Here is a 27,155-nt window from a genome sequence, read left to right as displayed (position 1 = left end):
TGATTTGAAGGCTGTCTCTCTGTAGCACCACAGTGCTTTATTATAATGGTATGTTGTGACATTTTTTACTCTTATCTAAAAATTGTAGCTCCTGCAATTTGGATTTTGTGCTTGGCCGTGTTGCCATTTTGATAGAATTTTGATTAATTGTGCTGCTAGAGAAGAAAACAAAAACATTTGTGTTAAACAGAAGACCAAATCTTTCTTTCTATATTTGTCACATGCAGTGTTGTCTTGAGCTCGACACCACATGTGTATGTGGAAAGGCAATAATTGAAAAAAATAATATAGCAATGTAGAGACCGAAGAACATGCATTCAGTTTTGGTAAATGCATTAGCTACAACTGTTCATGATTTTAGAGACAGTGCTAAAGCATTCAGGAAAAACTCAAAGTATCTGGTGGAGTATGTTGTCTCCATGTTTGGCCCTGGGAGACTAGATGGGAATGAATATGATGCTTTGTTGAGTAGAAAAGCAAAGAGATGTCACCCAAAAATCATGCAGGGGTTGTGTCTTGCTCAAGGACACCTTGGCAGGGTAGACCTGTCCAAACTATTCATCAAATATCTCTCAGTAAAGGCCTTTCCACTCCAGATTTTTTGTTTATTTTTTGACTAACCTGATCACTGTAATACCTGTCAAAAAAAACATTTATCCCCCCTGAAAGTGACACGTCCAGGTAAAGAGCTGAATTCGAGGTAAAGAGAAGTAATTCTGCGTAAAGCCAGTCCTGATTGTTTTGTGTGCAAGCCTCGACCCTTCCTGCTGTGAAAACACATCCGGACCCCTGTGTGAAGCCTGCACACTGCAGAGAGCCCCGAGAAAAGTTTCCCAATCGCTGCTGAGAAGATCCTGACTGCTGATGCACTGACCGCTCCGACTCTGTTTACATTCACATCACAACTTAAAACAAAAACACCGTGCAGATCCATGTGACTGGGGGCGGCCGCACCACTTCCTGTGACGTTTTTAATGTTGTGAGTGCGTCGTGAGGTTGTGTAATGTTTGATTGTATAATGTTTATTTTAACACGGATTAGAGGGAGAGTCGGGGGCTGTCCCAATTTTGTGTGTGAAATTTGTCACAAAGAGCCAGAAATTATTTTTGTCTGCTCGTGTGTGTGCATACAAAGCTTTTGCAAATATGCATACTAAGAGCATGCTTTACAGTTGGTGGGATGTATGAGCAGAAATTGAAGCAGGAGGAATCTTTATTGATTTTAGCCAGATTTTGTGTAATCCTTTCATCGCCAGTATTTGTGCCAGCGTAAAATCCAAGCATGCTTGCTTCTCAGTGTCTTTCCTTTTGTGAGTTTGTGGGTGCATACATGCCAGAACTGAAATGATGAGTCATTTCATAGATTGTCATTTAATTTCAACAAATTCAAGCACTTTTCTAGCACTGAATCTAGCTGCTAAATTTTTAGGATATGCTGTATTTCTTTAGCTTTGTTTTACGTCATAGTAAACTGAATCTCTTGTGGTTTCGGACTGTTGATCAGGCAAAACTGGCTTCACCTCGGGCTCATGGAAATTGTGAAGGGCACTTTCACTGTTCATCGACATGTGTTGGACCAAACAGTTAATGATAAATCAGGAAAATCATAATAAAACCCGTTGTTAATTGCAGACCTAATATAAATGCATGTATGGAAGAGTGTCAGGGCCAGGCTTAGAGAAAAAGGAAAATAAGATCTTTTTGCTTTTATAGAGAACAAGAATATACTTAAACTTTCATTATTAGACATTTGAATAAAATTATAATACTTCAGCTCCCTCCTGAACAATGAACACTTCAGGAGTCCTAATCAGGAAAAAGTTTCAGCTGGTTGCACTCTGTTACTGCTAGATGCCACAAAATTGGCCTAAATTTCACACAATTAACCTCAAAGTTAAAATGTCAAGAATAAAGTCAGTTTTTGGTATTAGTGCCAGGCATGAGAAAAAGAAATCAAAAGAGGAAGGTGGTTTTTTGTCAGTTCTCTCTTCTTTTTTTGCATTTAGTGAATACAATCAAAATATTGAGAATGTCGTCGAAATTTCAAATGAAGTCATAAAGCTGAGAACAAAGTCGAAATGTCAAGAAAAAAGTTGAAATCCCATATCGACAATAAAGTCAAATTGTCATATTAAGTTTAACTGTAAAGAATTAAGTCAAAATACTGAAAATAAAGGGGTCGACAGATTATTGGCCTGGCCTATTATCAGGGCTGATATTTGGCATTTTGCAGATTACCTGTGTTGGTGTTTTATTTTGATGATCGCCAGTAAAATTAATTAATCAAAAAGTGCAAAGAAAGTTCCTGCATGGGAGGAACTTTTACTTTGTAAAATATCAGGGATGAAAGTTTCAGTTTGGATTAAAAAATTTGCGAAAGGCATTAAAACGAAGTTTTGTATTTGTTATATTATCGAAATTCTCAATTTTAACAGAAAGATTTTCATTTTGATTGTAAATGCATATCAGTTCCAAATATCAGGTATTGGTCACATTAACTACTAATAATCGGTATCTGCCCTGAAAAACCAAATATATCGGTGAACCCTTAGAATACAGTTTATATATTAAGATTAAAGTCAAACTAGCGTGAGTGCATATGGGTGCCTTTACAAAATGCCTTGGGTAGATTAATTGGTATAGTTGTACTTTAGAAGCAGTTTTAGTATATAAAAAAAAAACAACTTCTCTTTTAGCACGAAAACACAGTGTGGTTAAGAGATTGTGCAGAAAATTGATTCTGTTTTCGAGAAACTTCGAACTTGGATTTACGCCAAATGAAATAGTTGGTGATGGACAGATGCAGGGGTATCAGTGGTTACTGTTCAATCAAAGGACGCAATTTTATGGACCAGAGGACTTTATTCTTGACATATTGACCTGATTTTCAAACACGCAAACAAAAGAAATCCCATTTTTTACCACTTTCCTTGCTCTACATAGGAGAAAAAAACCCTCTGTTATTTTTACCTCTGTTAAAAATGTGTCCACATTTCATTGTGGATGATGAATGTGTGAGGGTGTTTAAGTTAAAACCTCATCCATCAGAAGAACAAGGCATGTCTGCAGCATCACTGAACTAGTGTAGATGTTGGAGCTGAGCCTCCTTTTCCTCCCCGTCTTTCTGTAGTGGCCCATATGGCACAGAGGCTGGTTATGTAAGGCATTGCGTGCATGGCAGAGACCGATTCACTTACGCTCCAGAGAGCTGCTGCCCCGGAGCTCTGTGATGCCATGAGAGCTGGTTGAGTTTTGGGGCGTTCCTGCTCTTTGTTTTGTCTGTGTGTCTGTTTGGGCAAAGATCAAGGGAGATTATACCCAGTTGCAAGCAAGTGGAGGCTGTTTTTGATTGCTACCTTTGTACGCTGCACCCACTCATGAATTATACCTTGAAAACGGAAACATGATTGCATGCTTAAGATCCAAACTTGATTATGTAATTGTCACTTTTCTTTTCAACAAATCTTGTTCATTTCTTCTGTAAAGCTGGAAGTTAAAACCACTCTTCCCTTGCTTTAGTGTCTCTTTGTGTGTGTATGTGTGCAGTTGATCTTGCTGTCGGCCTTGGTTCTCCTCTGTGTAAAATGTCAGTGCTCAAAGCCTCTGAAACCGGATCCCGCCAGTTTGCAAACATAGCCTCACACACAAGCGGGACACACACGCATGTCTCCCAACTGCTTGAGGACAAGTGATGCGTAAGGAGGCAGGCGAATCACAGAGCGGCACACAAACCGGTTTCAAAAAAAAAGAGGGATGCAAGGAGGAGAACAGAGAATGAAAAAATGAACCTAATATCGTCAGTGGTGTTTGCGGAGATTACTTTCATGTTCTCCTGGTTTCCAGTCAATTCCCTAATTGCTTGGTGACGTCTTCCTTCATCCAGCCCTTTCACATTTTAATATAACCTACAGTTGGATCCTTTTCAGGACCACACACTACAGCCTGAGTGATGGCCCGGCTCTGCTTTCACTCAAACGGCACAATAAAGTGAGGCGGAAGCCTTACTTACACTCAGCTGGCTGCTTTTGTGAGACTGAATAAAGGAAGGGTTATGGTAAAGAGGTAGAGACGCCTTCTAGTGTATGTACAGCGAGGCATTTAGGTTTCTGTTCCCACTGTTGATTTTACACTTTTCTGGAACAGCTAGCAGCTGGAGCTTAAACATATTTTCTCCTTCGCTCTTCTAGACTTTTGTGTGGATTTAAAAAAAAAAGTAAATAGTAGTAAATATAGTTTATACTCTCTTATAGGTCCAGTGTGTAGGATTTAGGATGGTATATTGGCAGAAACTGTATATAATAAGCATGTTTTCTATAGTGTATAATCACCTGAAAATAAGAACTGTCGTGTTTTTGGAACCTTTGAATGAGACATTTAGATCTGCATGGGGAGTGAGTCCTTGTCTGCAGAGATTTCCTTGTTTCTGTAGTACATGCTTCTAGATCAGTCCTGTTGACTTCTCAGCTACCATAATCAGCAACCCTTCTGCGATGAGTGGTGTTGGAAAAACACAGATTTTTTCATTTGAAATGGCGTTATTCAGTGTTTTTACCAGTTTAAGTGACCTGGCCCATTTGTTTTGGAGAGGAAAAACCTCTGTGGATAATTCAGGTCTTGGTAAAGTCCTCCTAAAAGTCGAAATCTTGAGTTATCAGAGGAAAAAGCATTGGAGAAAAACTGGTAATGTTTTTATTGTGAAAATGCTTTTTTCTGTGTTTTTATTGGTTTAAATCGATAGTTCTGTTTGTTTTGGAGAGGAAGAGACCTCTGGGGATAATTCGGCTCCTGCTAAAATCCTTCTGAACGTTATCAGAGAAAAGTGGCGCCCACAAGCTCACCTGGTGGAGCAGGTGCCCCATGTACAAAGGCCGTGTCCCTGTCGCAGCGACCGCAGATTCAGTGTCACCCTCGGCCCTTTGCTGCGTGTTATCCTCTCTCTCTCTCTCTCTTTCTCTCCCCCTTTCACACAGTGGCTGTCCTGTCTAATAAAGGCCAAAAAAGCCACCCAAAAAAATCGTAAATAAAGGTGCTCTCCTACATGCCAAACTGCATTGGAGAAACTTTTTTTAACATGAAACTGCTTAATTCAGTGTTTCTGCCAGTTTCAATCACCTCATCCATTTCTTTGGAAAGGAAGGGACCTCTGTAGATAATTCAGCTCCTGGTAAAATCCTCCTGAGCATCTGAATCTGATCTTATCAGACAAAAAACTTGTTTGCGGGTGCAGAGCTAGTTGTCTGTCCGCAACAAGTCGGAACGACGTTGGAGAAACACGAGCCCCTTTTACACGGAGATCGTGCTATAGGGCTGCTTTTTCATTTTTACACACAACCAAACAACGGCAGCATCTTGTCGCTCACGTTTCTGAGCTTCAGCTGCATGCTGGCACTGCAGAAGCACGACAGGCGTGATGCGCTTGACAAGTAACACATCAGAGTCCACCTCTCGTGTGACCTAAAACTATAAACAACAACATTGCCATTAAAATGGTAATAGCAATCATTGTTTTCCTACAAAATGTAAGAAAAACTTTGCATTTCTTAAAGTTAAAAGCCTAAAACACCCATGATTCGTAAGATAGGTGTGACTTTTCTGAAAGGTAGTTCACTTCTGTTTCTGCAGTGAGACTTTATATTTTTAACTGTGTGGGCAATGCATTTGTTCTTTTCCATTCATCCACATTGTCTGGTGCCACACTGTGGCTACACATCCGCCCTTATGTAAGCTGCACAGGGTGTGGCGAAGATGACGTGCACCACCACCCTTTCGTTTTCCACTCAGTCTTATAGCCCGTGAGTGTTTTTTATGAAGATGTCCGTGTTTGTGTGGAGCAGGAAGCATTTTGTGACGGGTGATGATGCTGTGGAGCGATGTTTTGTTAAAACCTTAAGAAAGAGCTTCCTGTTAAGTGTTTTATCCACAGTTTGGCAAAGTGGAGAGCTCATTACCTAACTGATAATAGCTTGGTGGAAGATCAGCTCAGTCACCTGGCCAATAAGGAAGGTTTTAATTTGGCATTAAAATGACACTATCACAGAAGTCTATTGTTTAAGCCTCCCACATGTATACACTGAGCTTTACCATCGTGGTTAGGTAATATATGGGTCAGCAGCCCTTTGCACATGCCACACACACAAGCTGTGGACGGACGTGGATACATAATGAATGAAAGCATCCCATCTGCGATACTGTGACGTCAGTGTCTTGCCATTGGCAGAGTTGTTGCGACCGGCAGCGATTGGCTGAAAGTCAACTGTGTCCACTTCAGCGAGCGCTCCTCTCAGACGAGTTTTGAGGCTTTTGTTCCAAGCGGGCATGCGTACTGTGACCCCAGACCTGAAAGTACACAATGTTCAGATATACATTATGTGAAAAGATTTGTCTTTAAAAGACAAACTTAAGATAATTAGGATGCTTTTGAGTAGATTGTATGCACCATAACTCATGAAATGCTATATTTAGAGCCATTTTTTGAGTTTCTTTTCCTTCTAAAAATCTCCTGACGCTCTTGTTTTTGGCCCTTGACTCTCTTCTGGATTAGCGACACATACAGTGAAAGGAAGAAAAGAGTATGTGACCTCCACCTAATGAGGTTAATAATTTCACTGCATGCATTGAGCTCAATCCCATCAACAAACTCACTCCGCGCCCCTCGCCGCCATTTTGTGCTCTCCACAACGGCGCTCCATCTTCAATGTCCTCCTTTTGTTCCCAACACTTCCTGGACTCAACACTCTCAGCACTTGACGCTGTTTATTTTTGCAGTTTTGATGCTTTGAGTTTTTCGTGCCCTTTGAGTTTTGTTTTGATCGTCTTTGTTCAGGCTGCTCTCCACGTGCGAGCCCTTTTTTATCTCCAACATGGAGGTACACGTGAGCCGTGCTCCAGAGGAGACTCACACTGCGAGTGTGTGTGCGTCCGGTGTGCATCCACTGATGCGGAGTGACAACGCGGCTGAAGGCATGCCTGGTGCAACATACACATTCTCCTTGAGATAACTTAAGGGGTGTACACCCTTCGGGACATTTTTTTCAATAATGTAGGCTGTTTTAATGCATATGGCATAAAATTTGTCAAAGGTGTGAGGGTTTTTTTCTGGAAGTTGACCCTCAGCTCTCACATGAAGTCAATTATAAACAGTGTAGCCAAAAAACACCCTCTGAGCACCTGTGGGACAGAAATGTCCCCCATTGAAACCCATTAAAACCACAAGTATTGATCCCACAGCCATTGCAGCACAAAGTCATGCATTCTGTGATACCGTGCTTTCAGTATAGAGCCAGGGCTTCAAAGTTGTATTTTTTTACATTTTTTCACGGTATTGAATAATTTCTAGATGTTTTCGGTATAGGGCAAATACATGCTATTTTCCTGCTTTCCACAATGGGCTCTGCAGACCAATGTAGCAAAACTGAAGTACTACTAATGCCACTACTACTAATGATAATAATAATAACAGTTCTACTACTACTACTTATTATAATAATAATAATAAAACATTTTATTTATGGAGCGTTTTTAAAATAGAATTTAAAAAAATAAAACAACACAAGAATTAACATTGCATCCTAGTCAGTGTTGTTGCTGATTATTGACATCTCTCATACTGTAAAGAAATAAATATAAAAATTCCACTTTGCATTTAGTATACAGAAAATAACTTTTTTTAATTATTATTTTCCATAAAAAAATAAAAATGGCATCATGTAAACAAAATTCTGAAAATTAATAAATATTTGGTAGGTATGATTAGGAATAAAGCTGATTAAAATATTTAAGTCAGTGAAAGTGGAAATTAATATTACTATGATATATTCTTCTGACCGTTTTTTTTTTTTTTTTTGCATGGACAATCTTGTCCTCAAATGGCCCGTTTTGGCCCGAGCACCACTCCTGTGTCCATCGCCATCATGGAGAGGATGTTGCAGGAAACAAACAAGGGCTTGCAGAGCGAAGGGAGTGGCTTGCAGGCGGCTTTGAGCGTGCTAGCGGGGTGTGTGGTCAGAAGTAGCTCATCCTATTGGACGGCTCACCCTAATCTCCTCTGACAGTTTATATAACAACAGAAGGGGAGGTGACATGACTCAGTGACATCACACCCCACCCAGCTATTTCCCCTCACTGTGCACCCAATCGTCTGAGAGTCTGATTTAGTACGGGGGCAATCAGGAGGGCTCCCCTTGTACGCACACACACTCCCATCCCCGTCCTCCATTGTTGGTCCCCTATGTGAATCTCCCACCAGCTACGGGGCGACGGGGTCGGGGTTAAAGGGCGCAGGTCAGGAGGACGGTGGAGGTGCAGTGGTGGTTTTGGGGTGTTTTGGGCGGGCGCGGGGGGCCCTCAGCTTTGGTTGGAGTGTGTGTTTTAGCCTCAATGAGAGAGAAGGGGCTGGCCGGGGCAGGAGGAGCGCAGGGCCGGGACGCCATGGCCCTGAAGCTGCTCTTCTGGGAGCTGGAGAAGCATCTGAAGAGGTAACGATGGCTGTGGTGTTGTCACGTTGTCGGGGGGTCGTCGACGGTGTAGTGGGGGGTCAAGGATTAAGCGAGGAGCTTTGTGTTGATGTTTCTGATCGTTGTGGTGGCATCCAGGTGATTGTTTTTGTTTGTTGTTTAGTGATAAAAATGCAAGCTACGTCAAAGCATTTATCAAGACAACGGTTTTCAAAGTTAGCATGTGAGTGTGACGCCTCTACCTGCAGCACATCACCTCAGCATGTGCATTCAGCCGCTCTGCAGCCCCGAAGGGCTGTCAGTGTGTTGGAGGACACCGTGTTCTTGCTTCTGCACATGCATGTTGTTCCGCCAGACTGTGTGAGAGCCGGACTGATGTACGTTCACTGTAACGTGGCCCTGAACAGATGCAGACCAGAACTTTATCTCGCCTGCTTTCTTTCAGTTTAATTTTTCCCTCCAATCTCAACTGCCAGAGATAATAAACATTATGTTCCAGTTCCTCAATTGATCCAGTCAGCCCACATTTGCTTCCCCTTGCTCACACCACCAACAGACTTCAGTCTCCCAGACCCAATAAACCAGTATCCTGTCCAACATGAAATCTACAACCTACAAAAACACATTTGTCCAACAGATGACTTGCTGATTTTTTGTTTTGCCCCAAACATCCCATTTCTCTACAGTGTTTAATATCGTCCTCCTCATGTTTTTATTTTTGCAAAAGCGTATATGAATTTGTCTCTACAACAGTGCATGCATGACATGCTGCTCTTTTTGGGAGAAATAAAAAAAGGAGAATTCAGTACAAAATTCTTTAAAATTAAGTTGTCCTAAATGAAGTTTGTGAGTCATAAGACTCATTAATACTTCCTTACATATGAAAATAGATACGTCCATTTCAGCCATTGTAAAGGACACTGTCCCCATACTTCCATGTGTCCTTTATATTGGCATAATACAGTCAATAAATAGCACTAGAGGGCAGAGTTAAAGGTTTCACACAACAACAAATGAGGCGACAGTGGCGGAGGTCACAATATTGTACCTTCAAACGGTGTTTGTGTGGCCATTATATTTATCCCAACGTTGCCAGAGATTTTTTATCACTAATTTTACCATATATTACTATGTATTTTTATATATTACCGATAAGTTTTGTCTCGCCATTGTTTCAATTTCTTCGTCGTCTCCTTCGGTCTTATTTCATTTGAGCTATGCTTCACTGCTCCATGATCTACAGCAATTCTGATCTATTTTGTCAGTATCTGCAAGCTTTCTGGAAACATGCACAAATACAGAAAAAATGAAGATTACGGCCCTGAGTGCTGTGCAAGATAGAGAAAACAGGTAGTCAGTTACAGTTGCTTATTACTTCTCTCAAAAGTAATCGAACAACTTTACAGCTTACTGCTACATGTAAAAGGAATTAGTTACTGCAAAGTAACTTTTTAAGGCACAAGTGTCTATATTAGGTAAGTGCTGCTGTGGCACAGTGTGGGACAACTGTCAAATTGTATCTACAATTTGACAGTTGTACATATTATCATGACAAGTAATCAGTGGAACAATAAAAAATAAAAATAAAAATATATTTTTTAAGAATAATAATTATTGCAATAATAATGATAATAATAGTACAAAGGGTCTCAACAAGCAAAGTAAAAACAGGATATTTCGGAGGGAATGTAACAACAGAAAGCTGAACTGTCCTAACATAACTGAGACAAAACTATGGTAGTTGATTTAAAACACAAGGTCAAAAAAATGCAAGACATAGGAAACAAAATGTCAAAATAAATACAGATAAAAAGACCAAAAACTACAAAAGCAATAAAACGACAAAATAAAAGGAAATTAAATAAATAAAACATAAATAAAAAGAGAACATCACATTAAAGCAAGTCTAAAAAAAATGGGTTTTAAGAAGCAATTTAAAAACAAAAACAAAAAAAACACAATAGCAAGCACATAGTTTTTATTGGTCTATTTATTGTGGCCTTGCCGGGTCTTCAAATCAGCAACATAAACCCAATAATCAGTCTTGAAAAGGTCTTAAAAGCTTTAATTTTTGTTGTCTGGTACCTGTAGACACCCTGTAAAGTCACTTATCCCATCAAAGTTCTCTTATTATTAAGTCCAGAAATACAAAGACACGTTTCTGATCGCCCATGTTGACACAGTTCCACTTCCTGAATCAGCGAGCGTTCCCGCCAGAGGCTGACATAACAGCTAAGGTGCTTAAAGGTGTCTGAAATCAGCTCCTGACGTGCCCTCAAAGATCTCGTCACTGTCCAGTCAAAGTCACTGAAAGGTGTGAATAAACAGCAGTTAGAGGTCACACTGATTATATTAAAATGTGTCTGTGCTGGCAGGAAAAAAACCCACACTGATTGTGGCAGGAACAGTTGTGTTAGTTTCTGCCTTTTTATCTGGACCGTTGTTTACACTAAATTTACTTCCTTTTCTTTGTGTGATGTTTATCGGAACTGTAAGTTCCCATGATGACGGCATCAGTCCACCTACACGTTAGTATAATAAGTCATTCAAGATAAACACGATTAGCTGCTACTTTATACCCAAAAGTAACTCATAAAGAACAGAAAATCTGCCCTATGTGTAAAGCTTAATGTGCGTCATTAACATGTTTTAGACTTATCTAAGGTACCACAGCTCTTCAAATTTCAGCTGCAACTAACAATTATTAATTGCATATTTAATCAATAATTCAGGAGATTATATTCCTGATTATTTGATACGTCTTCTCAAAAATGTCCTTACAAATTCCTGGTGGTCTTCAGATCACTTTTTATGTCCAATTAACAGTCAAAAAAAAAAAAGATATGCCATTTAATATCACAGACGATTAAATCCTCAAGTTATTCATGTTTAAGGTGCTGTAACCAAGTCAATGTTTTGCAATTTTTTGCTTTAAAAAAACAACTATATTATCAAGTAATTGAATAAATAATTGTTTACTTTCTACTTTAAATATTTTCAGGCAATTTTGATCCGTTATATTTCTTCTAGTGCTGAAAGGATCAGTCCATTAATGGATAAGTTGACAAGTTGGGCTGAGTGATATTGAGAATATTAAATATAACAGCATTTTTTTACCAAATGCCTCGATGTCAATATTATGATCAGAGTTGGCTATTGGTGCTTTCACAAAATGTTGACACAATAAGATTTTTATATTTTTGAGACTTAAGCTAACTATTTTTTTTAGATCTACTATTTATCTTTTCATTATTTTATTGATTAATGGAACGTTCAGGCTCTAAAATGTCATGAAATTGTGAAAAAAAAGTCCCTGTCCATGAGTCCAAGTTGATGTCCTCTGATGTCTTATTTTCCCAAACCCTAAAGATCCATATACAACCATAGAAACAGAAAAACCCGTACATCCTCAGGTTTGAGTGGTTGAAACCAGCAAAGACTTGTGATTTTTGTTTGATAAATTAAATTGACAAGTCATTTATTATCAGAATTATTGTCAATTGAATCAGCGTCTCAGCTCTGTCACACATCACACAAATGTTCACACGTATCACAGAATTTGTGATCGCCCCTGACAGAGAGCAGGGGGGCGGTCCTGTTTTATTGTACAACGTGTTCCCATTTCACTCAAACTGGTCTAAAGAGGACAAAGAAGCTTCTACTGTTTCGACTGTCATCGGACTCTTCTACTGACGACTGTTTTTTAGTGTAAATGTTTAATTACTCTCACAGCTGAACAGTGCTGAGGTCAGCGGTAACACAGGGGTCAGATAGAGGGCAATTGATTACTTAAATTACAATGTGAGAGTCATTTTGGTGTGTGTGTGTGTGTGTGTGTGTGTGACCCTTTAATACATGAGTTATAACCAATAGGTGGAGACATTGTTCAGTTTTGCCATCACCTGCAGTTCACATTTAAGCAAGGTTGCATATTTGTATCTCCGTTTGAGTGCAAATCAGACACTTAAAGTAACATTTTTGTTGTTAAATTGCTGCTTTAGTCTTGTTAAAGATGAGGAAGTCCCCTCTTTTATTCTGCACTCTGCAGTAGTGAAAGGAGTATTTAGATCCTTTACTTAATAATGCTTTGTAAAAAATTCTGTGTTGAGTAAGTACAAGTCCTACATTGAAAATGGTACTTAAGTGAAAGTAAGTAAATATAAGTAGTGGAAATTTAGGAAAATGTGCTGAAACATTTTTTAAAATCTTTTTTAAATCCAAAAAGCCTCAAAATTACTTGGGGAAAAAAGAGAAAAAAACATCCAAAAACTCAAAATTATATAAGAAAGAAAAAAAAATTTAAAAAATAAAAATGATAAAAAATAGGAAAACCCCCACATTTTCCCATATTATGAGAGTAAAGCACTTTTTAAATATTAAAAACAAGCGCTTTATTCTCATATGTTTTACCTAATTTTGTTTTAAGCCCATGTGTTCAAATATTGTCAAATAAAATTGAAAATGTAGTCATTTCTCTTAATGTGCGGACCTTGATATTATTCTAAGGACAAATCTGGACCGTGTGGCTGGACTTGTTGCAAACCACTGTTAAAGTGGACGGTGCAGCAGGTACAGAGATGCTGCATGCATTATTCCAATCAGCAACTTCTCCTCCAATCAGCGGCCTTTCCGCGCATAAATTATGTTAATGAGCTCCACTCTCCGCCAATCAGGGAGCTGCTGGCGCTGTTCCCCTGCACGCATCATCCAGAGAGGAGCCGCGGTGCGCGGAGCTGCAGCCCGCCGCTCAGTCTTTTGTGTGCTCCGTCCCGGCTGCGAGCTCTACGGGCTCCCGGAGAGCAGACCCGACATCCTGCCCTCAATAATGCGCTATTTTTCTACTTTTATACCGCTGGTGCTCCAGTTTGCGCAGCCGGGGAAGCGCCTTCGGGGGTTTTAATGGGCTGGAGAGCATGAATTCCCAATGTTACACAGTGGCGATGGATCTTGGCGTTTGTCAGCTGAGGAATTTCTCGATATCGTTTCTGTCCTCTGTGCTCGGGAAGGAGAGTGCATCAGTCAGGGTTGACAATAGGTAAATTTCTGCGCAGTGTGCCTTAAATGCGGTGATGGATTAAAATGAGGCTCATTGATTCTTCGCCATCAAAGTCAAAGCCTCAGTGTGCTTTGTTGCAGCTGTTTATTTCTTTATGACAGCCTCATAACCTCTTTTTTCAATTTGTCTGCATAAAACCGCAGTCTCGTCTGTACCACAAATGATGGAGTTTCCCCAAATCCATCCTGCAGCAATCAGCTCATAACCACTTACGTTGTTTTGTAAATCTAAACCTATTTTTCTTTCTGTTTTTGCAGCTCTTCCGGCGCAAGTGTGGTGGCCATTGACAACAAGATTGAACAGGCAATGGTAAGCAATTCAAATGTGTAAATAGGCCCGTGTGTTTCTTTACATGCATGTCACAGCGGTGTTATGTAAGACAAGCACCGAGGTGGACTCACACAGCTCTTTCTCCTCTTTATGCTTTCGTTTTGACATGTTTGGCCTCCCTATGAAATCATATTTTTAAGATAGTGGCATGATTTTATTATAAGGTTAATTATAGGAGGTGAAAAGTTGCTCTTGAGGAATGAATGTATGAATGAAGGAAGGTGCTTTTCTGTGTTTTAGACGTGGATTTATTAGAAATTCATATAAAAATGCGTAAAATAACCCCGCATATATGCACCTGACGGTGTTTCCGCTCCGTCACGATTCACAGTGATGACCTCCGGCTTGCAGCTCGATGTGGGGCAGGCTGAGGTTCACACGCTATCCCCTCTCTCTCTTTCTCATGCATTTACATCCACAGTCCCGTCCCCCTCCTCTCTGTCCCGTCCCCCTCCTCTCTGTCCCGTGTTGCTAGGCAAGCAGCAGCCTCCCCGCGGCTCAGTATAAATAACTCCGCCGGTGATTGGCTCCTCCCACCCCGGTGCAGGAACATTTTGTTCCCTCGCTGCGTACGGGGGCAGGGAGGAGGAGGAGGAGGAGGAGGAGGCGGGGCGGGACACAGAGGAGGGGATGCTCAGATGATTAAATCCTCCTTTAGCAGCCTGGCACAGCTCACACCATCGCAGCTGCTTCTCTGCGAAAAAGCCACCTTTTTCTGAGGGATGCATGATTTTTTTCACCTCTCAAGCATTGCATGTGCTGTGCAAGACTGAGGTGATTTATGATGCATGTTTCTGAGTCAGTTTTTCTGCCAGGAGGAAGTCTCTCGTGGTTACTAGATTTATATATAGAATCTTAAAAAAAACATGGATGAGCCAAAATGTATTTTCGGAAATAGAAAGAAGAAGTATGCATGAATCATGGAGTGAGTGACTGGGCTGCTACCATTTTTATTATATATTCAGTCAGATTCTTCTGTTAATTAATAATCATTTAATCTACAAAATGTCAAACATATGCCAATTACAATTCCCCAAAGACAAAAGTTACATTTTCATGTTGCTTCTTTTGTCCAAAGAACATGTTGATATGAAACACAAAAAAACAGTATATCACCACATTTGAGACACTGGAACCACATTATGTTTAATATGATAAATCAATTATTAAAATACTTGCCATTCATTTGATATGTTGGTCAGTTGTTTGCTACTGATTATTGTATTGATAATAATTCCATTTAGCCTTCAAAATGTCAAAAAAGCACCATAATGCCGATTAAATTCCTCAGAGTTTATGCCCTTAAATTACTTCTCTTGTCTGGTCAACTGTCCAAAACCCCCAAAATATTAAGTTTACAATGATATGAGTGACAGAAAAGTAGTGAATTCTCATGTGTAATAAACTAAGTCACATTATGTTTAATATGATTAATGGATAATCAAAAAAGATGCCATTCATTTACCAGTTGATCGACATGTTTGTCGGTTAATTGACTTGAAATTAATTGCTAAGAATTTGGTTTAGCCTTTAAAATGACAAAGAGACAGCGGAGGACATGGCTGTCAAATTTTCCTCACGCACGAGGTGACGCCCTTAAATTGCTTCTTTTGTCTGACCAACAGTCCAAACCCCCCAAAATATTGATTTACAAAGATATAAATGAGAGAGAAGCAAAACATCTTCACTTTTGAATTGACCTGCACAATATGCAAAAAAAAAATATAATCATTTTGCTATTATTTTTTATTTTGACACTGCGATGACAACATGAGTCACAGTTTTAGTAGAAATGGTAAATTTAGCATTTTATGTCCACCATATATATATATATATATATATATATTTATATATATATATAATATACATTTTTTCTTGGGTCAGTACCAAACAAATGTGTTTTCTTACATCTGGAATATAATTCGTTGGCCAGAGCGTCTCCGTAGCAACACAATACTTTTCTAATGATATGTTTTGACACAGTTTATCTTCATTGAAATGTTGCAGCTCCTGGAATTTGGATATTGAACATAACATATATATATAATTTGATTAATTTTTCAACATTTTGCATTTTTGCCTTGAAAATGACAGAATCGATCAGTTTAGGTCTTTATTGTCCCACAAGAGGAAATTCTTTTGCTGCAACAAAAAATACAACATAAAATATGTCGGTTTTCAAAATATTTGCAAATTATTCATCACATTTTTATGACTAATTTTCTCGTTCTAATGTGATTTCACTTTTGAAATAAATCAAAGTATGTGGCAGTTTTGCACGTTTAGTCTGAAGCAGGACTGCGGTTTGCTTGACAATGACTTATGTCACGAATCGTCTCCGTCCCTCTCTCCCTCTGTCCTCAGGACCTGGTGAAGAGCCACCTGATGTACGCAGTGCGCGAGGAGGTGGAGGTGCTGAAGGAGCAGATCAAGGAGCTGATTGAGCGCAACAGTCAGCTGGAGCAGGAGAACAACCTGCTCAAGAACCTGGCCAGCCCCGAGCAGATGGCTCAGTTCCAGGCGCAAGTCCAGACCGGCGGCTCCCCGACCGGCGCCGCACAGCCTCCGGTCCCGGCCTCCGGAACCGCGCAAGCCCTCCCCTCCACACAGAGCACCGGCACGTCCGCGTAACACAGAGGATGAGGAGACCCACGAGGAGGAGGAGGAGGAGGAGGAGGAAGGAGTCATGCCATACTGTGAACTGATGACTATGCCACCGTCGCGAGGAGCGCACACTTCCACCGGAGGATGAACTTTTTCTTTTGTTGCACATTTAATTTAACGGAAAGACTTCAGAGTTGCACCGGTGTGTGTGTGTGTGTGTGTGTCCGCTTTTTTCACGTGCTTCAGACAATCACGGTGATCATGTGGGAACTGAGCCGTCGCTTGGGAGGAAGGAGCTAAACGTGACGCCGCATGTCGAATCCCCGTGACCTGTGTGCCATCGTCTCTTCGCCCCACCCCAACCTGTCCATCAGCCTAACCATTTTTACTGTCTTATTTTTATTTTTTAGTGCTGCACTTTTTTTCTTTCAGACGACAAACGGTGGACGGACTTTTCGTACGACCCATCTGGAATGGGATTTTTGTCGCCTTGATGCTCTGGCGGGGTCATAAGAATCATGAAATATATATTCCTCATCGTCCACTTTGAGAATTCTTTTTCACGTCGCCGTCCCCACCTTCACTCTCCCCCCGTCCGTGGATGGAGCGTTAAACATTTATGCAGGGAATCAAGGTTTTTTTCGGGAAATGTTTGTGTTTGTTTATGTAATTATAGTGAAAAAGTGTTGATGGAAAGGCAAATAAGTAGGACATGACTGTTTCTAGGTAGTGAACTTTGTAAAAAAAAACAAAAAAACAATTAAATTCTGCCAAGTGCCTGGTTTCTAACCATAGATACATATATAAGCTTTTTTAGTTTTATCGTGTAAATATATGTATATATATATATATATATCTATGGTTTACCAGGTTTTAACTACCTGTGATGTCATAACTCAGGGTGGGAACACGAGGATTTATTTACCTCCACACTAAGATGCTGTCTCTCCCCGCGGTGACACACGGCCTCTCGTACTGTACGTGAACTCTCCTTAGCCGTCAACTCACTCAAATTATCTGGACTGTTTTAACGTATTTTGGGGACGTGTGATTTTTTTTTTTTTTTTTTTCATTTTTTTTTTTTGTTTTGTTTTGTTTTGTCTTTTTGTACAAGCCAAGTGTTTTGAGTTGCTCGTCGTGGTGCAACTGGAACCCAAATGATGAGACTCTTGGCGATAAATTTAAAAAGAAAAAAAAAAGGAAAATGCCCTCGCAGAAGTACGTGGATGTTTTGTGCATGTTCCTCAGCCCATCACTAATGTGACGTTACAATTGCACTAGACAGTTGCACCTCAAATAAAAAGTGGAAACAAAAAAGTAAAAAAGAAAGAACTGTTTTGGGTTTATTTTTCAAGACTGGTGTAGTTTGGGGTTTGATACAGGCCTGATTAATCTTAATTTGGGAAAACATTGAAATAATAATCTGCCAGAGCAATTCACACTATAAGTAACTCATAAAAAATAGAAGTCCATGCTCTGCAGTGATGTATGATACAACAGGTGAGGACAGGTGATAACTGGCTAAAGACATGGTGTCTGTAGGATAAGACGGACTCTGAGATTCAGTTCCACAGCTGTTGTCACCTAATTTTCTGGCTACTTACCCTGTAAATGTTTGAGGGTCATTCTGTGTCAACTCAACCAGAGCTTGGCAGCTCAAACTTCAGATTTTAATAGTATATGATTGTGACCATTATAATAACTTTGTCGGTCTTCGGTATACTGTGGCTGTTTGGGGCTGTTTGGTTCTTCAGCCGCTAATGACAGACGCAATTGAATGCAAAAGGGTTGATAATTCACTCAGTAAGTCAGCTTATTCACAATAAGCTGCCCCCCTTGCCTCTGAAATGATGTCTGGTTGCAAGATTTAATATTTATATTTTTATATATATATTTTTTTTAATTAGGAAAAAATGTCTACGAAAAGAAGAAAATAAGATAGGGAAAAATAAATATTTATAATTATTATACAAAAATGTTTCAAATTATGTTAAATAATAATTACACATTTTGAAGCATTTTTTCAGATAGTTTCTTTGTTATTGTTTCTGAACTTTTTATACAAATTTTTACATAATTTACTTAAACTTTTTGCTTTCCTATACAAGTACCGTTTGACATTTTATTCCATTATGTAAAAATTAATATGGATTATTCTTGTTCACTCCACACTTTTCAGCGCATAAATAAGCTTCACAGCCTCCCAGTTCACCCAGACATCCCAGTCAAAGACATGAATGACTGTTCCCTCGCCAGATCTCATTGCACATGCGCAGAAGCGTCCATCCATGTAAATATTTATGTCTATAAATGAAGACTGCTGATTGGTTAAATCCGACCGAGCCCCTCATAGACATTGTACAGAGGCTCCGCCCACAGCACGTGGACCTGCATGCTTGTCGGGAGACCGCGCGAGCGGGAGCGCGCAGACATATAGAATGACGTCATGTGAAAGCCAGCTGAGAGTGCTGTAAATATGAGGTGTGTTTTGGAGTTAAATTATCTTAAAAATAGCTTTAAAATGAGCTTTAATTACACAGAAACAATCACTGGATGTTTGTGCTTTTTCTTATCGAAAAAACAGGTCATAAAATGATTATATGTGACAGTGAGGGGCAGCTGATCTCAGTTAAACACACATTATTTTTAATAGAGCATCAAAGGCATTAAAAAGTCATATAAGGAGAAAAATACATAAAGTCATATGCATATGTGATAAAAAATACGATTAAAATAGTATAGTATATATTTTGATAATATATCAACCCATTTACTGCATCTTAATCTCCTATAGGTTTATAGTTCTGCTGTGATGTCTCTATAGTATTAATGTACAATTTCAGACAGGATTATTATAAATCATGTTTATAATCTCCTCTCAACATTCACAGATAATGCAGTATATACTTCATACTTCAGCAGACCTATGGAAAAGCTGCGCTGGCATAAATCCAATTGAAAACATACTTCACTGCGTTAGCGTAGACTTTGGGGGGAACACAGTGATGTTATGTTCAGAACATGCATTTCCATGCATAAAAATGAAAGTAGATTTTTATTTTGACGTGATTAAAGACATTTACGTCATAAATCAATGGAGAAAGGCAAATCTTTCGATAGGCTAAAAGTTTTAGTAATTTTTTTAATTAAACGGAGCATGTTTCACTACTCTGACATTTCACTGACAAAAAATCTGTTAATTGAAAAAATAATGGGCAGATTAATTGACAATTAAAATATCTTTAGTTGCAGCTACAAATTACTCAAGATTATCTCTTTAAGTACAAAATCAGGTTATTTTGACTTTTTGTTTTGATTATTTTTTTTATGTCCAAACATACAGCAGCTCTGTAAATCTAACATGCAAAATGACACTGATTCAAGTCAGCAATAATCCAGCACATAAACTGCACGTTTTACACCAAGAAAATACAGCAGACGTTTCTTTTCAAGGCCAAATGTTAACCTCGAGGTACAGCAGCTCTGTGATATTTTTAGCAGCGTTTTCTAGGCTGCAGTTTACCTCCTGTTCAGCTGCAGAGAAGCTCAGTTTCCTCTCAGTTCAGGAATCAGAAGCAGCTTTTTTTGTGTGTTTTGTAGTTGTTTTAATAGAAATATGCCACTTAATGTGATATGAATCTACTGTAATCAAAAGCTTTTTGTTTTTAGCACACCGTGTGTGATAAAAATGTAACCACGGGACAACAAAGAGCTCCAGTTTGGATGTCCTGGGACGAAATCTAATTAACTGAGGTCCCTGATCTAATGTCTCTTTAGAGGACCTCGACCTGCCCTCCTCTGTCCTCCACCCGCCCTCCTCTAACTTCTCAAGTCAGTCTGATCCCACGTCCTGACCTCGGAGCCAGCTCGGTGGATCAGACAGAGCTCCTGTCCAGATGGCACTTTCGCAAATCCCGTTTCATTGACAAAAGGTGTTTTCTTCAAGCACGCCGCTGCGGGGACAGGATGTACTCTGAGGCCGGGGGATCACACGCGGATTAACCTCGTCTATTTGTGCCGCCGCTGATGTTTGGAGGCACAAATATAGACGGCAATTATTTATGTGCTGTCATCCATCAATGAAGTCTTTTTTTTCACTGTACAACCAGAAAATACACACTTTCTAGTAACAAGTACACACACAATCTGATGCACATGAAACCTCCAGCTTTCCAGCTCCCTGTTTCTAGACATGCAGAGATTATTCTGCCCCAAATTAACCCTAAAAATCCTCTTTACACCCCCTGAACTGGACCTCCCTCTGTGCTGCTCCTTATTGCTGAGAAAGCAGGTGGCCTGCTGGTTAAACCCGCAGCGTCCAGACTGTCAGCCCCCTCGAGACGCTACTGTACGAGGGGATTAGCCTGTCCACTGTCCAGGGATCATAAACACACTTCATGTTTGTACACACAGAGGAAGAAAACCTGTTAACAGCACCCTCATCGCTGCAAAATCCAAAATGTGCAAAGGGTAAAACCAGGTTTTGTAGAAAAAATCAGACTCTGAAATGAAATAGCACAAACAGCAGAAAAAGCATGACTCAGCAAACAGGAGTCGAATTGTACATGAACATGAAACATGTAATGAGTTGACTGCGTTTCTGAAAGTTTCTATTTTTCATACGTAGCAAAATGAAGTCACTGACTGAGCTTTGGCCGGTCGGTTGTTTCCCTGACGGTGGGAAATCTGTGATTTGGGTGTCTGGATCCAGGCTGGCTGGAGTCATCTGTTTTTCTTTTTTTCATACCTTTCCTTTACCTCATGATGTTTTCCGCTGATAGAGAGGAAAAGTGGTTAAAAAAGTGCAAAATATTTCACTGCCCTCAAGCTTCAGACGAGTGTGTGCTGCGTGTGATCACATATTTCCTTTTAACCCCCTGAGCCCTAAGCCGTTTTTACCTAATTTTGGTTTGCCTGGACTTTTTGTGTAATAATGCACTTAAAACCTCAGTCTCTCAATGCACAATGAAGTTATATACATCGTTTTTTTTTCAGGACAGCCTGGGCTGTCAGAATATTTAGGCTGCAGTGATGTCACTTGAATGTACAAATAGTTATGAGACCATAAAGACAAAAGAAAAAACAAGACAGAAATTGAACTGTACAGATCTTTATTGATAAATCACCCAAAAGTATTATGCACAAGCTTTTTTGCTGTAGAAAACGTTTCTCCCAAGTGTTGGGAATCAGAAAGTGAAAAAGGAATCTTTAAAACTATTAGAGTTCAAAAAATAGGCACACTTTTCCAAAAAAAGTCCCATCGTTTTTTGTTTTGCAGTTGTTTGTGTGTCCCATTATCTGTGTCATTCAGCACAGCAGCTCCTCTCTGTGCTGCTGCAGAGGGCCACATCGCGCTCCTGACACACAGAGAGGGCCCCGATCCTCCTGCCTGCTCTGCCTGCAGTCAACACAGAGTTTACATCCATATGAGGCCCTGCTGTCTCCTGATTTACCCTGGTCTCATTATTGTTATTATTATTATTATTCTTATTATTATTATCATAGGCGTTTATTCTGATGCAGGAGGCGCTGCCAATAACACACACACAGTGCAGTTTGCTCCAGATGACGCGTGGCATAAAAGCGGAAACAAAGAGTCGGACGATCTTCCGATTGGACGAAAAGACCAAAACAAACCTCCGACCTCTCCAAAGGAACTATGGGAAACCAGTATGGCGTCTCGCATCGACGTGAATATACTCTTATCACCGAAATATGATAAAAAAATATGAACAAAATATCGGATTTAACGAGCAACGTGCCGTAAAAACACCCGGTTTCCAGGGCTGAGCAGAGAGGCTGCTGAAGGAGCTACGACGCGTCGGAGAAATCCCCGTGAAAGGCGCAGCCGGGAGCCAAACACCGCCGAAGAAAGTAAGACGATCCGACCTGCGGCCGCAGAGTTAGGACACTTTCCAGAGAGAGGAGCGCACTTTAGTCGCCGGCGACTACGCCGAGCTCAGAGACAGCGATGCGGCTCAGACATTAGTCAGATGTTCTGTTTTATTTGGTAACTTTCATGTAATTGATGGAATCAGCAGTCTGAGGTTATAGACCGCCTGTGGAGTCTTGTTTTCTGTCACATGTGCACACTCAGCTGCTGCCACACGACACAGATGCACCATGTGATGTCAACACATCAAATGTGTGTGCGCGCGCGTGCTTGTGCGCGCGCGCGCGTGTGTGGGGACATTCCTGCTCGTTATGTGCGCTTCTACACAGCGTGATGTAAGTCATTTGGTGTATCCTTTCTGCTTGAAGCCACTTTGTTGAGGGATTTCCTGCATTTCCTTTTGAAAATAGCCAGAAAGTTGACATAAAAATGCTCCATTCAGGACAAATCCAGTCTCTTGGCCAAATCAAAATGCAGCAGGGCACAAATCTGTCACTGTGCTTTAACACAATAATGGTAAACAAAGTAAAAACACTCAAAATGTGACAGTAAGCACACTAACCTCTACTAATGTTGAGTGTGCTGTAGCATATATATTATTTTAAAAAATAATGAATTCAGAATCGGATTAGAACTGATATTCAAATCTAATTTCGGGACTGTTTGTTATGTATGAGACGGGAGGGGACAGTGATAAAAGGGGAGGCATGTCGAATAATGTTTTTAAGCACTGGGGAGGGACTTTTTTTTTAGTTTTCTAAAGAAAACATGCCTTAAAAATCAGCAACATGACAATTGTAATTTGCAGATTCCATGACTTTTCCAGGTTTTTCATGACTGTATGACTCCTGTTCTCAGTTTTCCCTTCAGCAATGGATTTCTGAAAATATTGAGTCTAGAAAGAGAACTTTGCTCACTCATTTCATTCAGAAATTACAGTATCTGCAAAAACTATGACCTTAAAGTCTTAAAAGACAGATAATCTGATGCTAAAGTAACCCCTCTCAGTCATCACTTAAGTGTGTCACCATGTATTTATCCACCGACTCTCAGCATGTGTCTGTCTGGGTTTTTTTGGGGGGGGGCATTTGTTTTTATTTAGATTTTTTAAGGGCTGTTTACACGGCAATGGTTCTTGCACGCAATGTTAAACTTTTGTCATGGTTTGGCCTTTCGTTCACATGACAACGGCATTTAGGGGGCCGCACATTCATATTGCAGCGACCAACAATATTAACTCTCTAATGTTTCTGTCTTTGTTTCATTATATTTGTCAGACAGCTCACGTGAAGTCTGAGGAAAGTGTCAGTCATTATGAGTCATTTATGTGGACAATGGCCTCGCAGCTTTTCATCACTGTATCGTTTTTAGTAAACTGTGGATCCTTCTGCAGGTTTGATCCCCACGATGTTGTCTTCATGGCTACAGCTTCACACTAATGTTTTTATAACACACGATGTTTACCCTGGATAGCTGACGTACTGCTCTAGTGTCGAATACATCTCATTCCTGACTGGTGTTTTCACCTTTAATTGAATTTATCATTTTTCAGACATGACCAGCAGTTGTTGTCTTTCATCATGGATCGTTTCTTCCTCTCCACCACGACTCCTTCATGTTGCAAGCGTCCAGCAGGATAAACACGTGAGTTTGACGTCTTTTTGTTTTGCAGTGTACAACAGTGTTTCCCACAGAATCTGAGTGTGTGTGTGTCAGTAGCTGATGACATGGTGAGAAGGCGACGACGACAGCAAACTTTTCATGCTTTTATCTTCCTTTTAAATGCGCGTTTGTCCGTTTGTGTCATTCTGCGTCCGCTCTCTGTGACTGGCCCGGTGCACAATCGATCTGTCAGTACATTCAAAGCTAATCAGATGAGATGGATGGATGAGAGGAGCAGCTTCTGCGAGTGAACACAAACTTTTAGACCCAGCAGAAATGAACCGTTAAGTTTGACAACTCCTGCATGGTTTGCATTTAATGTGTAATACACAACAAAACATGTTTGGACTTCTTAATTTCAGCCGTGATGTTTCATAGCGTCATGAACGCAGCATAAATACTATTGGCATACAAACTGTATCCTCTGTGTCCACTTATTTTAGAATATATTAACTTAAAAAGTAGTGTAGAAAAATATTTGGCTTTGTGTTGACCTTCCACCACTTCTCTGCCTCGCTGTTTGTGCAGATAACATGAATTATTTATCAAATCCAACTTGGAAAATGTCCTTAAAATAAGGCTGGAGCGAATCTGAAAATATTGATAATCACTGACGCAGCTCGTGAACCAAATATTTTTTATCAGTTTGTCCTCGTTTGTCCTCCTCTCAGTGTCACATTTCTCAGAGGCACGTGCCCCCGCCGCCACCGAGCAAAGAGCCCTCTGAAATTTCAAAACAAACCACAGACGGAAGCGCAGAGAGAGCGAGGCTTGTCGCTGGCGCCCCGCGGGGAGTGAGGGGGATTATGGGGGATTACGGCCCTCTTATCCTCCACTTTTCCTCCTCTCAGCACCTTCTCTCGCTCCCCATGAGTTGTCAAAACATGAAAAGTTCTCATCCTAAAAACTCGACAAGCATTTGTGGGGATATGGTTATTTTCTGTTTGCTCGTAATGATTTCTCCACTCGGCTGTTTGAGGTCTTTATCATGTAAATCTGGTTCCTCTGGTTTTTAGAAACGCTGGGTCATTGTTTAAAGGTGTCGGTTTGAGTGCAGTCGCATTCCTTTTGCGTGCTTGGTACCTGAAAGACGAGAACGCAAAACAATAAGTGTGCACGGACAGAGCTGAAATTATTAACCCCTTGAAACCTGAAATTGACTCGGTTTCTTTGAAAAACATAAAAAGCAGGCAATGAGCCACTTTAAAAAATGACCTCAAAATTAGTGTGAAATTATTTAAAAGTTTCAAGAAAATTACCCCAAATTAGCCACACAAAAATAAAAAATAAAAATAAAACATGAAATAACATGAAAATGATTTTAAAATTATAAAGTTTTTTTTTTTTTTTACACATTTCATGTGAGGATGCTTATTCCTTTTTTTCCCTTTATGTTTGAAATAAATCACACATTTTCTCAATGTTTCAAAGGTTTAAATGCTTGGTAAAGTCACAAGAAAACGGATGACGATCCAGGTTTCAAATGCAGGAATTGTGGCATGCGTTGAAAATTGAAAAAAGGAGAAAGGTAAAGTTGACAGACAGCACTTAAAGGTGGAGTGAGTCTAAATGACTTGTTTGTTTTGTCTGACAAACAGTGAAGTTTTGCATGTCTGTGCAGCCAGACAGTCATGACACCATCGCTGAAGTGACACAGCAGGAAAGACGACAACGCGCCCGACAGCATTATGTTCTCTTAAAGAGCTTTCCTCTTAATCAGGTTGTTTATGGCCCTCACTGCTCCAGTTTATGAGAAGGACACTTCAAGGACTTTTTTAAGTTTATGGGCCAAACAGTCAAATACAGAGAATAATAAGTCTGTTTTTTGTTATAGCTTGCGTTGAAATAAGTCTGTAAAAGAATCCGCAGTAGAGTCAGCTTTAGCTTCTGCAGACGCATCATAAAATACAAACAACAATCACGTTCTTACTTCAGTAATGTAACTAAAACCAGGATGCAGCGATAGTGATCTTACAAAATGAGGAAAGCACTGTCATTAAAATGTTTAATTGTCTGCAAAAGAAAACACCACAAAAAGCAATAACAGACAAACTGTATGTGGACTATCAGCTTTTGCTGATAAAAGAGACATAATTTGATACTAGTGCCTTTAAGGTGAAGTCTCACTATACCTTCATTTTGCTGTTTTCATGTCCTGCAGAATATCACGACATTATCACAGAAGCTCGCATGGAGTGGAGCGGAGCGATAAATTGGTGAAGTCCGAGTCGCCAGTGCGTGCCGCTGCCAGGATAAAAAGACGAGGCAAATCAACTGTGACTGATGGTGTCAGAAAAGAACATCTGGCGTAAGGGTCCTGGGCACGGCGTCTGGGCTTTTCTGAGGTATGTTCATAAGTTGTTTTATTTGCTGAGGATCTTTACAATTACCCCCAAAAAAGCAGGTGCACCTTACTGCACGATCCAAATGGGTCAAAACGTTTCAGCGTGTAGCTCTGAGGTTTTTTTTCCAGTAAGGAAGGGGATTTGAAAATAGTAACAGCAGATAGCAGAAAGGTGGAAGAATATTGATCGCCGGGTTTGCGTCCCGTAAATCAGACCATGCTTCTTACACCTGAATTTGTAACAGAGCTGAATACAGCATTGGAGGCGTGGCCCGGTTCATTCATATGAACTTACTCAGTGGCTCATAAAGTCAGTGCATAGAATTACAGATCTTTTGCATCCACAGGCCTATAGAGTGAACGCACCAGGGAGGACCAGCTAACTGCTGGTTAACTTAAATTAGGATAAAATGATTTAATCTTGTGGCTTTTCTAGACTTTCGAAATATTATCGGACCAAATGGATTCAACTGTGATATCGAATCGTGTCATTTTGTTGAGCTTATGATGTCTTTAGGAAAAAGTGTTTTTGGGGCCCGTAGCATTACGTGACCTGCATGTTTTTTTTCCCCCGGTTTGGCCATTTCAGAAACTGTTCCTGGGTGTTTGAGTTGAACGTTAGCTAACTACAGCTGATAAAATCTGCCGGGGACAGCAAGATTGACGGTTGCCAGCCAGAAATAAGTGGCTCAAAAGCAGCATTGTCTGAAATCAGAGAGCCATTGTTTCATAAATTACATAGAATTTTGGGTAAATCTGCGATCGTTATCACTGTAAACTGCGTATGTGCGGAACTTAACAGACATGGCAGATA

General features: G+C 40.1%; 1 protein-coding gene and 1 long non-coding RNA gene across 2 annotated transcripts in view; both read left to right on the top strand.

The window, feature by feature from the left end:
• The window catches only part of LOC121962682 (TSC22 domain family protein 1-like), a 30,758-nt gene extending 12,987 nt beyond the window's left edge, over nt 1-17,771 (top strand). Inside the window, exons 2-3 of the mRNA XM_042512929.1 lie at nt 13,766-13,817; nt 16,203-17,771. Coding sequence (XP_042368863.1) covers nt 13,766-13,817; nt 16,203-16,469 — 319 coding nt within the window. The 3' untranslated portion in view covers nt 16,470-17,771. The remainder of the gene's footprint in view (nt 1-13,765; nt 13,818-16,202) is intronic.
• Nucleotides 17,772-22,127: 4,356 nt separating this feature from the next.
• LOC121962665 lies at nt 22,128-26,201 on the top strand. The gene is made up of 3 exons (XR_006107154.1): nt 22,128-22,316; nt 23,888-23,979; nt 26,159-26,201. It is a non-coding gene; the product is annotated as an uncharacterized LOC121962665 (long non-coding RNA).
• The last annotated feature ends 954 nt before the right edge of the window (nt 26,202-27,155 follow it).

The sequence above is a fragment of the Plectropomus leopardus genome, chromosome 24 (assembly GCF_008729295.1).
Source record: "Plectropomus leopardus isolate mb chromosome 24, YSFRI_Pleo_2.0, whole genome shotgun sequence".
Classification (NCBI taxonomy): Eukaryota; Metazoa; Chordata; class Actinopteri; order Perciformes; family Serranidae; genus Plectropomus; species Plectropomus leopardus.
The sequence above is the reverse complement of the archived record's forward strand: the minus strand, read 5'-3'. Positions and strand labels throughout refer to the sequence as shown.